Source organism: Manihot esculenta, chromosome 1, assembly GCF_001659605.2.
Source record: "Manihot esculenta cultivar AM560-2 chromosome 1, M.esculenta_v8, whole genome shotgun sequence".
In the NCBI taxonomy this organism is placed as follows: domain Eukaryota; kingdom Viridiplantae; phylum Streptophyta; class Magnoliopsida; order Malpighiales; family Euphorbiaceae; genus Manihot; species Manihot esculenta.
Genome location: NC_035161.2, coordinates 41,792,363 through 41,805,532, shown reverse-complemented (window position 1 = coordinate 41,805,532; position 13,170 = coordinate 41,792,363). Strand labels below are relative to the sequence as shown.

The window sequence follows — 13,170 nt, the reverse complement described above, 5'->3', positions numbered from 1 at the left end:
TCCCAGGTGTGTCTGTGCGGTACATGGACCCCACCGCATGCTTTTACACCAGCAAGAACTTCGCATAGTGCGCACCACCATCGGCTAATGGGAGTTTAACACGTCATTGTTTGTGGTAATATAATTTTGATACTTTCTTCTTAGAAGGGAAATTGGGCCAGTGGGAAGGCCCACTTAAAAATTTGACCATATCCTTGACAGGAAAGGAAAGGCTAAACCTATAAAAAATTAAAAGGCCGAAAAGAAGGGTGGGCCACATCCCCACAAGGAGTGGCAGAAGAGTGGGACAGGGAGGGTAGATGGCTGAGCTCCGAAGATATTAACTAGAATCGTCAGAATTTGAATAAATAAATTAAATTAAATTAATAAAAAGCAAAACATTACACTTGTGTTATTACTTACAATACAACATAACATTACACCACACACTTGTGTTATGGGCTTCATTCCAACCATTGAAACTTGATACCCTAATCTAGAAATATATATATATAGTTCTATTATACACGTACGCAAAATAAATATTTGAAAGATTATTAAGCATGTTCGATATAGGTGCTCCCTCATTTATAAAAAATGGGCTCTACCATTTATAATTTAAAAAAATTTTAATTTTTACCAATAAAATTCTAGATACATGATATATGATAATTTACCTGCATTAATACATGTACAGTCTTACGGTCTTATTATTGTATACATAAGCAACACAAATACTCGGAAGTGGTTTCATTGAATGGATCGGCAACAGCGGCTGGTTTCTTAACTCTCATCATTAACTTAATACTTATATATAAAGTTCGCAGCTGATATAAAAAAATAGTCCACTAATTTTTGGGCCACTACATAGGGACCCTTGATGTTAACTGCGGCCCACGGGTTCCAATTCAAGGTTCAAAGGGATTCGGATCAAAACCATTGAGCCTCTTGATTCTAGTCCCAAATCCATTCAGATTCAGTTTTAGTTGAATCAAATTCCACGATTGCAGGGTTTTCATTTTCATCTTATTTTTACAAATTCAAATTTATCCCGAACCAAATTGACTAATTTTGATAATTTCGGTATAATTTATATTTAATTTTAGTCGATCAAAATTTGATCCATCTAAATTCCATTTGAGCCAACTATTGGCCAGGGCCAGGGCCAGGGCCAGGACTACCAACTTGATGCCATTTACACCCACGCCATAAACTAACATGTAATAGTGTTTGGGAAATTCTTGTATATACCAGGTCTATATAAAATCTATATAGTGTAAAGTGAGAATGAAGCCTACATAAAATTCTGTGTATTTACACTATGAATTCATGTAGATTAAGTCTAGATAAAATTTTCCCATAATGTTCACATATATCCTGCCTGAACTCAAGAAGACCACCAAAGCAATCTCAAAGCACACAACAATTGAGCACTCTGCATCTGCACGTATTCAACTTAATTAGAGTATTTGTAGCCAGTTTCATTAAAAAAAAAAAGCTTTCTTGAATTTCTTACCTGACACCGACGTAATATGCACAAATCATTTAACAGTGGTAACTGTGTCCAGAGTAAAGAGTACACTAGGATGGGAAAAAAAAAAAAAAAAAAAAGACCTACAATTTGGTGGTATACTTCACCTGAAAGCTTGGAAAACATCAGAGACTAACTTCTTGCGATTTGTCTCATGATCCTGACATGTAAGTGTAACGAGTCTGAGCTCCAATGACGAGCTCAACAATTTTTGCTGCACATTCAGAGGATATGTAAATAAAGAATTAAGAAATAACTTCAACCACAATAAAAAAAAAAATAAGGAGAAGAAGTGAACATAACACATCAAAATCCTTAAAATTACGATAACATACAAAACTTACCAGTTAGAAGTCCAACAATTGGAACAGGTTCCATTAGTTTTTCAGTGCTTTCAAGTCTCTGCCTGAAATGATTAACAAAGCATTCTGTTATTTCTTGGGTTATTCCGACCAAGAAATTGAAAAAATTGGGAAGCGACTTGGAAAACACATCAGTACCTGGTGTACTTGCTAAAGAATGGATCTCTCATTAGGTAAAGAGCCCATAACAATTTCCTTCTTTTTAACTGGTTCAAACATGAAATTAAATCTATCATCAGATGACTAAAAGCTTTCGAGAAAAAAAAAACTTTTAAGAGTACATTGCCAGATAAAACCTGAGTTCTAATGAACTGGAGTTAAAAAATTACAATATAAAATCCTGAAGAATCCCCACCTCATCATTTTCAGACACAGTAAGATGAAATGGTTGCCCTTTTCCACCATGTATTGACTTTGCAACTTGTGTTAGAACGCCTATTCCAATAAAATCCACAGCCAGAGAAAAAAACCAAGGGATCCACGACCGAATTCCATGTTTTCTGATAAACAAAACATAAATAAGGGGTCTTGTGATATAGAGCACCTCTCCCATGACAAATAATGCTCCTCGTAAACCTTTCTCAGACAATATTGTTGAAAGTGTCATCCTCTCAACCACTGGAGCTGTAAAGATATAATTGAAATATGAATGACAATGACCCAAAAATTTAATTAACTTCAGCAAGAGTTGAATAAATAGTTACACAGAGGCTTCATGATTGCTTGTGGATGTTGAACCCTAACCAACCATACTCTGTCAGATACCATTCTAGCATTTTCTCCAAACCTGCTCAATGCTGACAATGCCCTCCCTTCTAGATTCCATGGATTCCATCCATTAATATCTCGTAAATGACTAGGCCCATGATGGTTTGCAGGCTTTGAGAAACCACCAACAGTTTGCTGAGAACATAAATTTGAATGCTTTTCGAGATTTGGTGTCTCTCCACCATGCAAAAGGATCTTATATCCACTATTCCAAAACAAAGCCAGCCTAACCAACACCCTAAGCATAGAAAATTTCAATTATTAGGCATATAAACATGCCAGGATAAAAATCAGTCCAAGTGAATAAAAAAGGGGCACACATTTATCATAAATGCAGCTTACTTCAGAGCTTCTGTAACAGCTAAGAAATTCCATTTCTTATCTTCACCATAATAGTGTTGCGCTGTAACTTCAACTAGTGTTTCCAAGTCCTTTATTGCAGATATGCACAATGAATAAGGAAAATGATATGGCTCTGCAGAGCTATCCTGCCACTGGGTTGGCGCTGTATCGATAATGTGCTCATTGATAGCAGTGATTACGCCCAAGATAGCAGTTACTGCACATGATTATAAATTGCGCAATTCAACAATTTAAGGCGATACAAAGGATGGGAAAAAAAAAAAAAAACTAAAAAATCGGACTGGTTATTTGATGGAATGGAGAAGTAACACTGCAAGTCACTCAAAATAAAAAACTTATGCTTTGGAGTTGAGAAAAAACAAGTCACATTCAACAATAACAGACACATGTTTTCTTTAATTATTAAATCAGAACTGAAGTAAAACACAAACACGAAATTTGATATACTACAAATATTAATTTGAACACTATCTCCATCATTTTATTTCAAAGGAAAAGCCCTAACTAACAAATTCTTAGCTCAAAAGAAGAAGCCAAATGTTACCAAAGTTTCACAAAAAACCTGCTTCTGGTCCTATCTCTGAAGCAGAAAACCGTTCAGGAAGAAGCCACGTCAAGCCCTGCACAAAAATTTTCGACACTCAAATCAGATTACTCAAATATACAAACAAATCCTATAGCAAATTTAGGTTACTGGAGTTTTTACATTTACCACCAGCTGGACAGAAAATTCAAACAATAAAATTTATAAATAAAATACATGGATTTGTGCATCCGGGAAAAACTAGCTTTCCTAAACAAGATTTCTCCATTGAAAATTTGGTGCAAACCACGACAAACAAAACATTCAAAGCCAAAATCTCCATATGCACAAATGACACAGCTTACATTGGCAAGAGATTCTAGTGAGTGCACGTAATCTTTGTTCCTCCTCACCCATCTTTTATAAGCCTCCATGGCAAAAAATCTCTATCCAAAACAAAAAGGCAGAAAGAGAGACTCAGCTCTCCAAATACCAGAATCAAAACCCAGAACCTGATCCTCAATTGCAGGAGCAACTCTCTTTGGTATTTTTGGACCAAGCACCGAATATGAAATGGAACCCTCGAGAATAATTTGTCTATGGAGTTGGATTTGAAGAGAAATAGATGAGAAAAGAAAGGCTTGCGAGAGAGGAGTAGCAGGAAGAGAGTGAAACAAATGGGAGAGAAGCTGCAAGTGTGGAGTTATGATCTTTTGTTGTGGGAAAAACAAGGCACTTTACTTTCACCGTTGATCTGGGTCACAATTCTGTCGTCTTCAACCGTAGGATGTTAAGTCAAACTGTGTCGTTATGTGTAGTTGGGTGGGCGAGTAGCAGAAGATCATTGTTGTGATCAAAACGATGAATTGATTATAAAATAATGCAAATAAGTTAAATTATTTATCAAATATTATTGTTTATTAGAAAAAGTTTATTGGATTAAATTTTACATAACTACTTGTCGCAATGCAATTTAAAATAATAATTCATGTTAAAATTTATTGATTGAAAATATATTTTTTAATAATTAAAAAAGAGATACATATAATAATATTGATAATTGTATATAAATATCAAATCTCAAAAAACATTTTTTTTAGAAGAAAATAACTTTTTCTTTGGTTAGAGTTGTATTTTTCAATTGTCTTAAAATAATTTTACATTTAATACCATTAAAATATTAATAATTAAATATCAAAAGGGCTTTTAAAAGACCAGCAAACTTTTAGTACATCCACCCATATTTGAATAATACATTTTATTATTTTATTTTCTTTAATATCAAATTTATTTTAAAATTAATTTAATAATATTTTTTAAAAATAATTTTTATTAAAATATATTCATCAATAATATTAATGTTAAACAAATCTTCGTCCAGGTTATTTTGATTCCTTTTTAATTAGTTCGTTCATATCATATCATAATTAATTGCTATTTTAAATATGTTTTAATGCAGTTTCAGTTTTGGTTTAGGGAAGCATGCGGTCAATTTATTGGTTTGATTGGGTTAGCCCAATAGGCCTGATTATAGGGTATCCGAACCCATCTAGACTATATATATATTTTTAATTATTATGGGAGATTGAAGAATACATACGGCGTCGTTTCTATCGATCGATTTCAGAACCTATCAACCTGACATTTTCGTCAAATGAAGTGAGCGTGTTTTCTTTCTTCCGTCAGGCTAGGGTTTTCGAATTGTGCACAGATATTGAACATGCAACTCACTCTTGAATTCGGGTAAGTTCATCATTTCTATGGCTTTCCCTCTCTTGATTCCGATCTGACGGCTTTTCTTTTTCAAATATTGCTTCATGTTCATCATATTTAAACTGCTTGTTGAATATCTGGTTCGTTAAGAGACGGGGATTAATGTTATTTTATGGTATAGTATGGTATGCGCTTAGGGTTGTCTCATGAATTGATATGATTTATGAAATGAAAATTTAGCCATTGATGATTATTTCAAAGGATTTGATATCGTGTCCCTCCTGTTCCCTTTCTTTACTTAGAATTCTGAATTTAACCAACTTTTTCTCTCCAATGGAGAGCGGAAACATGAAGTTGAGTGCTTTTAGATTGTAGTCTCTTATAATTTAATGAAATATTCGAGCACATAACTGATCTTCTTTCATCTCATTTTACACTTTATGATCAAATCTTCATCGGGTTATTTTTCTGATGCAGTGGAGGGCTAGAGCTCCTTTGTGATTCAGTGAAGATTCATAATATCAACGTCCAACTGAAAAATGGAGAAGAGAAGGTACACTTTATTTTGATGAGCAAAAATGCACAACACTAACAGTATTTGTAGTTGACATATTCAGTTCTTTATGATCTTGCACAGTTAACCATGAGAGACTTGCTCGCTTGGGTTCGCACAAATTTAGTCAGGGAGAGGCCTGAAATGTTCATGAAAGGGGATTCTGTGTATGTTTTTAAGCTTTTTCTCCATTGTGTTTAACTATGTTCATTAGTGTGCATATGGTAATTCATCCCAAGTGATGCAAGAATAGTGCTAGATAAAATTGGGAGAAATAATTAAGATTCCCCTCCCCCACCCTACCTTTAAAATGAAGTTTTATTGGGGTGCAAGACTGGTTGGAGATTGGTTTAGTGAAAACAAAGAAAAGAAGTTCTATACCATTGATAAAGTTTTGATCAAGTCATCATCATTGGATTTTTGTTAATTATTTCCAGTTCTCGGTTTCTCTTACAGGAGACCTGGCGTTCTGGTCCTGGTAAATGACTGTGATTGGGAGCTCAGTGGTCAGCTTGATACCACACTGGAAGAGAAGGATGTGGTGGTCTTTATTTCAACATTGCACGGTGGATAGTATCTAGTAGATTGTTGCTGCTTTCATATTGCAAGTAATTGTAGCTAGTCGTATTTGTGAACTTCACCACTAAAGATGTTATGTGAAAGAATATGTTAAGGCGTATAGGATGGCTATCTGTCCTTAAAAACTTGGTTTATGTGCTGCAATCATGAATTATATGCGCTGTTCCTTCTATTGTACAATTTTTCTCTTGAAAGGGAAGAACTTGAGTAAATCAAAAGGGTATAATTAGATGAGCAATTGGCTTATTTTTGTGATCTTTTAAGAGCATTCATCGACTGAAAGCTCTCTTAGGGAAGTACTACTGATGCTCTCAAATGCACTACAGAAGTATGGCTTATGTGATAATTTGTAGCATCCTGAAGTGGGAGAACTAAAACATTTAAGCCGATCTCTTGAAAGTTATAATTTTTCATATCAGCAAAACTAAGATATTCCCAGCATCCAGGAGAGGAGAGGACTGTAAAGCTGGGGCTTTGGACGAAAGGACTGAAAAGTGTTCAACAACTGGAGAGTTCTCCGCTGTTTTTGGGTTTCTTGATAGAAGTTGGAAGCACAATCCTGCCAGCCATTTGGTTCTCTTTGATGGGTTGTTAAGTTGGATAAGAGAGCGGTAATTGAAGGAGGATAATATGTTTTTAACTTCAGAAGGAAAGAAATAACGGGTGAGGAAAATGGTAAATATGCGAGAAAAGGGAAAAAAAATAAATACATGTTGAGAGTGGGATTTGAACCCACGCCCTTTCGGACCAGAACCTTAATCTGGCGCCTTAGACCAACTCGGCCATCTCAACTGATTTGCTAATTGGAACAAGATAATTGTTCATAATACATAGAATCTTGATCACCTTCCTTTACTCCTTTACAAATGAAAATTTACTTTATCTATGCAATGGCTTTTCATCGTCGACGCCGTGAATGGGTGTGAGAAATCTTTTCCGGTGGTGTTGGCTTTAAACCAACGTAGATGAAAGTTATTAATGTTTGCAACTTCATATTTTGGCAAAAATGCTTATTATATCACCAATATACAAGGCAATAAAAGAATACTGGATGTAGAAAATGATAAAACTTCGCATGTATTCATTCATCAAATTTTTCAATAGAAAACATGAAGCATCGGTTGATAGGATAGAGCTTTATCACCATATGGAAGATGTAAACAACGTAGACCAAATTATCCATCCATTGCATTGTTTGCAACACTCATGTTTATATCATGAAAGTGAAGTGTACCGTTCTATGCTAATTTTGTTCAACTAAAATCAATGAGGTATAAGAAAATGAATTGATATTGTAAAAATCAAAGTTTAACTGTTGTGAAAAATTAAAACCTTTATGTATGATAGAGTGTGATAACACTTTAATATAAAATAAGATGGTAACTATAGAATTATTTTATTCCTTTTATCTATTTATCAATTTTAGTTTCTAAGATACAATATTCTTTTTACTGCCGTACTCGTCTGACCCTTAACTCAATAATGGATTTCCTTTCAAGTTGAAATTTTGAATACTATCTTGTTTTGTATTTTATTGGCAGCCAATTTTTCCATGGCAAGATTGCGAAAGGCTACTTTATGTGATTGTTTTTTCCTTTGTATTTTCGCTAGCTCTTGCAAATGTATTTTGTTTTACCACGAAGATAACTGTATAGCGGCTTGAGAGTGTGCGGTATCTCCTAATCAAGTCTAAGTTGTCACCCATAAAGCGCAAGTGAGTCTGATGAGCCCTTCCTCCTCCTCCCTTAGCCACTCTCTGGTTGATCTATTACTCTTTCTCTGGCCAGTGCTATGATGCTGCCGTTAAGTTGCTTCTTTTGTAGGTGAGGATGGTTTTACGCCGATTCTTGAGCTTTTGATGCCATACAAGACTTAAGTCATTTATCTTTCTATTCTTCAGGGGTGAATATCGACATTCAGCAACAAGTTAGCAATCTACTTCTGACGACGCTTGTTCCTGCTTTTGCCGGGTCATAATCCTTTGGGTTGGAGCTCTTCTACTCGATAAGATTTGTTTGGGTGTTGGGTTTGAACCTGACTCTTTAGTTTGTTAGGTAGTGGTTTTTATTTGGACCTTTATGGTTAAATCCTGTGCCTTATAACCATATTCAGTTTCAAAATGAAATCTTTATCTTTGACAATAATATTAATAATAACAATAAAATCCCGCTTATTGTGAAGAGGGTACAAAAAAACATCCATATATAAATTAATCTACCACAGAAAAAACACAAGATTAATCAATCTAAACAGAACATCATTCAAAAGTGAAATATGGGATCCACTTCTCTTGCAGTTGAAGTAAGCGGATGCCATTTTATTGTAATCTCAAGAAAAATGGGTGAATGGTCGCAATTAGGCAATCTGCTTTCCTTTCCGGAGTTTCTCTAATTCTTCTTCAGCATCTGTCAATTGCTGCTTTAGGGCATCTATCTTTCGTTCCAACTCTTCCACTGTGCCTCCACCTGTGGAAGGCTGATATGGTGTCGCAAAATGACTTGAGAAAGCTTTCAGAGCTTCAACCCCAGTAACCTATCACATTCAGCTCCCACTAATTAATGGGCGGTATAAACACACACGCAGACACTATTCCCACAGCTGAAGCATTCATAAAATAAGGGCAAGATAATATTATAGGCGACAAGAAGCCAAACAAACAAACAAACTCTGTAGCACCAATTGAAACATATAAAAACAAGAAAAGTTTACTACTTAGTCCTTGTATTATGAGAAAACTTACTAGTCGATCCCTCAGTTTTGAAAAATTCATTAAAACATCATTGACTTTTTAAAAAATCTACTAGTTCGACCTTCCGTTAAGTGTTTTATTATTCAGTCCCTATAGTTTGAAAAAACTTATTAATTGGTCCCTTAATTTTATAAGAAGTCCACTAATTAGTCCAATCATATTAAGGGTATTTTCGACTTTTTTTTAAATACTTAACGGTTAAAATTAACAGAGGGTTAATTAATAGATTTTTTAAAATGCCATGAACGTTTCAATGTATTTTTCAAAACTGAGAGGCCAACTAGAGAGTTTCTCTATATCATAGGGACTAACTAGTAATTTTTCCTAAAAACAATTTTGGTGCAATTAAGGGCATATGCTGTACGGTACATTGACATATGTTGAATAAAAAATGTGGAAAGTAATCAAAGAATTTGCACACAAATAGAAATAAATAATGATATTATGTTAAGCCCTTTTTTTTGGCTTTTGAATCATTCAAATATTAAGATATTACTAAGAAAAATTCTATTATATGCTACTATTACCTCTTCTGGCAATAATGGCAATTTGGTGATGTGGAAGTCATCATACAACATGTAGAACTGATCAAGGTACTTTTGTTGCATCCGCATTCTTGCTTTGAGCAATTTAGATTCAACACCTTTAATAATAACATGACCCATAATGATTAACTGTTTTAACATTTATTTAAGAGAATAAAGGGCACCGATTATAAACATAGTAAACACACCTTCTTCATTATAAAGTACTTGGTTAATGATAATATTATGTGTATCTATCTCAAATTTGGTAAGTTCCTGCACCAATCTCTCTGTTTCATAGAGTGAGAGAAATTCCGGGATGCAAACACAGACAAAGGTTGTCATATCCTGACAGAGAAGAAAACATAGCAACATGAAGAAGGATTCAAAAGAAATCCCAAAAATAGGAATCTTCAAAAGGAATAGAGGTGCCACATAATGGATTTAGTGGCAATGCATGACTTGAGAAATTTCATGAATCCTAGATTTCATATTTACAAATTTAGCAGTATATTGAATCTGGATCATGGTAAAAGAAAACCACAAGAATCAGAGATCTTACTGGGTCTTTGAATTGCCTATTCACTTGCTCAATCACATCTTTCATGCCCTCAAGCCTTCCCAAAAGGGCATCTTCACCAAATTCTTCTTCAACGCCAAACATTCGGGTCATCTGCAATGAACAGTGTCAATCCTTATAAAATATAAATGTATCAATAATAATCCATGGTACAATAAATAAGATACACAATAAAATGTAAATGTATTTGAATTATTTTATCTACAGTAAAAATTGTATGCAATAGCTGTTTTAATATGTGACAGCAGGTGAGATTGAGAATGTCCAATCTAGAGTATATGTGGACAGCAAACAAATCTGGTCTGCCCAAGAGCCCATCTAATGGTTTCTGATGCAATAACACCACAAAACCAACATATTTTGGATTCAGTTCAACAGTAGGACTTTGAAACAAATCAAACAGACTGAGTATAAGGTAGAAAGAAGATAATGGATATAGATATCAACATCTTATGACGAGTAGAACATATTTATGGTTGATGGTCACAGACTTTCACAATTCACTTGACAGGAAAGATAACCACTTTAACTGAGATAACGAGATAAGAGATGAAAACGAATTTGGTCAAAAGACTGAGCATAGCATAGCCTCACTCAAACTTTGGCCATGAAAATCATTCTGATGTTTGCTGAGTGGAAGACAAAAAGGTATGATAACCAAGCAAGTCTTACTGCAAATATTACCACAGTCCACATCATCATATAGTGTAAACAAAAAAAGCTGACAAACCACAAAATTTAGATTCATATATTAGTACCAGAAACCGACTAAACCAGGCATAAGATGGATGTCCAAAGAAAAAAGGATAGGAAGCTAAGTTAAATTAGTCCAGATTTTTCAACAAAAAAAAAGTCCAGATTTCAACCTTCAAAATAGTGCAAGGAAAACCCAAAAAAGACCTTGCTTGCATTCTGATAAAATTAATAAACAACATACCTGGCTTAATAACCCACCAAATTTACTTTTCAAAGACATCATTTTTTGAAGCCCCTTCTCTAAAGTTGATGGAAATTGTAATAACCGGAGTGTATGACCAGTTGGAGCCGTATCAAATACAATAACAGAGTAATCCATCGTTTGCACCAATCTGGAGGAAATAATTTGTTTGTAAAAGCATCAGGCATAATCATTACAAATATACAATAAACTGGTACCAAATCAATCAAAATCTACAAAAGAATGTATTCGACATGCATCTCTGAGTAATGCATTTCTTAAAAGGATAAATAGATACAAGGCACAGCACAGAAAAAGCCTCACCAAACTTCATAATACATTAATTTGAATTCAATGTTGATCTATAGCCATAGAGTTGAACTTTGCTTATTATAATATAATGAATAATCATAAGTTCACCATTAGAACCTATATATGGTAAAACAAACCATCTAAAGGACTTCCTTAAAACTGTCTATGCAATGATTCAATGATAAACAATCCTCTACAACTATGTGGCAACACCTCTAATATGACTGAAATTGAGCCATTATTATGGTAATTCATTGGATTCTGGGTAGCTCACAGAGATATGCATTAAAAGCTAATAGCTTCAGCTTCCATTGCAACACCATCACATAAAAAAAGGGGGGGGGGGGGGGGGGAATTGTAAAAAAACCAATATTAAAAAAAAAGTGTAAGCATCAAGCTCTTAGGTCATAGGAATTATTGATCCACTTTGCCATTTGGATGTTGCAACATAATCAGGTTCAAAGGGAAAAATAGTTCTCACTTCAACATTTCTGCAAAACTCATAGCCTCATCGATTCCAGGAATTGCATTCGCTAGCTCAGAAAACACACTGTCCACTCCATCATTTCCGCCTACGTCCTCGTTTTCAACATTAGGATCGACTTCCTACATAGAAGATTACAACAGACAACAAGGTTGAGATATTGAAACAAGACAGATATTAACGATAAAAAAAAAAAAAAAACAGTTCCACGGAACAATGAACATGAGAGGAACTGTTCAAAATCCAATACAATCAGAACTGAGATCATGGACAAAAGAAATAAAGAACAAAATTACTAAATTATACACAAATGTTGAATGAAAAAAGGTTAATAATTTATAAATTCCTTGAAATATCACAAAAATCTCTAAAAAACAACCATAAAAACTCTACACGCACGAACACACAAATTCACAAACAAAGAAGAAGCAAAAAGCGCAAACCCAGAAATTGAAAGGTTTTGAGCAACAAATTTAGGAAATAAACGAATACCATAGCGTATAAATTGTTGAAGCCATTGACCAAAGTGGGGGCCTTGGTGAAACGCTGTTGAAAAGCATCGCTCAGATTGTGAGCTGGGTCAGTGGATATGATCAATACAGACGATCTGACCCTAGACAGAAGGATCGAGAGAATGGAACTGCAAGTGGTTTTCCCGACACCGCCTTTGCCTCCGACGAAGACCCACTTGAGGGTCTCTTGGCTTAGTATGTTCTGGACAGATCCTTCAGGCACCTCCTGATCATCTGTTGCCATCCTTTGCTAACAAATTCTCTTTCTCCCGAAACAGGCCACAAATGCACCGTTATAGATTTTTGCCAGGTTTATTGGGATGGCGCATGATAAATGAAGTTCTGCTAAAGTGCACTATTGTCGCCGTGACCTTTCGACGTAATTTTTATAAAAATATATTTTTTTAAGATTAAATTACATTTTCGTCTTAGCTCCATCAATCGGAAAACCTTTCCTTTACATTGTAAGAGTGATTGTCTGTTTAGTTTGATAAAATCAAATTATTTATATTGAGAAATGTAATTGTTTTTTTTTTTAAATAAAATTAAAAATTAAAAAAATAAAATATAAAATCCCTCAAATTTACTTATTACTAAATTAAATTTTTGAGTATAAAAATATAATAGTTAATTTTAATGATTAAAAAATAGTATGTATTCAAAGTACTCAGCAATTATCAAAATTAAATATAGAGATATTT

The 13,170-nt window shown here is 34.3% G+C and overlaps 3 protein-coding genes and 1 non-coding gene across 5 annotated transcripts; 1 reads left to right on the top strand and 3 right to left on the bottom strand.

The window, feature by feature from the left end:
• Positions 1-1,251: 1,251 nt before the first annotated feature.
• On the bottom strand, positions 1,252-4,230 carry LOC110618867 (peroxisome biogenesis protein 16). Of its 2 annotated transcripts, none has more exons than XR_006348265.1 (9): positions 3,892-4,230; positions 3,566-3,623; positions 2,983-3,199; positions 2,577-2,878; positions 2,228-2,496; positions 2,011-2,078; positions 1,855-1,916; positions 1,598-1,724; positions 1,252-1,420 (listed from the first exon to the last, which is right to left on the bottom strand). XR_006348265.1 is itself a non-coding variant. In XM_021762143.2 (9 exons), exons 1-8 carry the CDS (start codon positions 3,958-3,960, stop codon positions 1,663-1,665), a joined length of 1,107 nt encoding a protein of 368 aa, XP_021617835.1. In that variant the 5' UTR covers positions 3,961-4,230; the 3' UTR covers positions 1,252-1,420; positions 1,618-1,662. The 2 variants fall into 2 exon arrangements, 1 of the variants encoding a protein (XP_021617835.1); XM_021762143.2 differs by having other exon boundaries at positions 1,618-1,724.
• Positions 4,231-5,113: 883 nt separating this feature from the next.
• On the top strand, positions 5,114-6,609 carry LOC110620414 (ubiquitin-related modifier 1 homolog 2). The gene is made up of 4 exons (XM_021764143.2): positions 5,114-5,269; positions 5,717-5,792; positions 5,877-5,959; positions 6,249-6,609. Exons 1-4 carry the CDS (start codon positions 5,247-5,249, stop codon positions 6,364-6,366), a joined length of 300 nt encoding a protein of 99 aa, XP_021619835.1. The 5' UTR covers positions 5,114-5,246; the 3' UTR covers positions 6,367-6,609.
• A 473-nt stretch (positions 6,610-7,082) lies between these two features.
• Positions 7,083-7,163, bottom strand: TRNAL-AAG. The gene has a single exon. It is a non-coding gene; the product is annotated as a tRNA-Leu (tRNA).
• A 1,315-nt stretch (positions 7,164-8,478) lies between these two features.
• On the bottom strand, positions 8,479-12,821 carry LOC110615900 (ATPase GET3A). Its single transcript, XM_043949683.1, has 7 exons — positions 12,450-12,821; positions 11,955-12,079; positions 11,162-11,312; positions 10,207-10,317; positions 9,854-9,992; positions 9,648-9,763; positions 8,479-8,903 (listed from the first exon to the last, which is right to left on the bottom strand). The coding sequence occupies exons 1-7, from the start codon at positions 12,711-12,713 to the stop codon at positions 8,727-8,729; spliced, it is 1,083 nt and encodes a 360-aa protein (XP_043805618.1). The 5' UTR covers positions 12,714-12,821; the 3' UTR covers positions 8,479-8,726.
• Between the last annotated feature and the right edge of the window lie 349 nt (positions 12,822-13,170).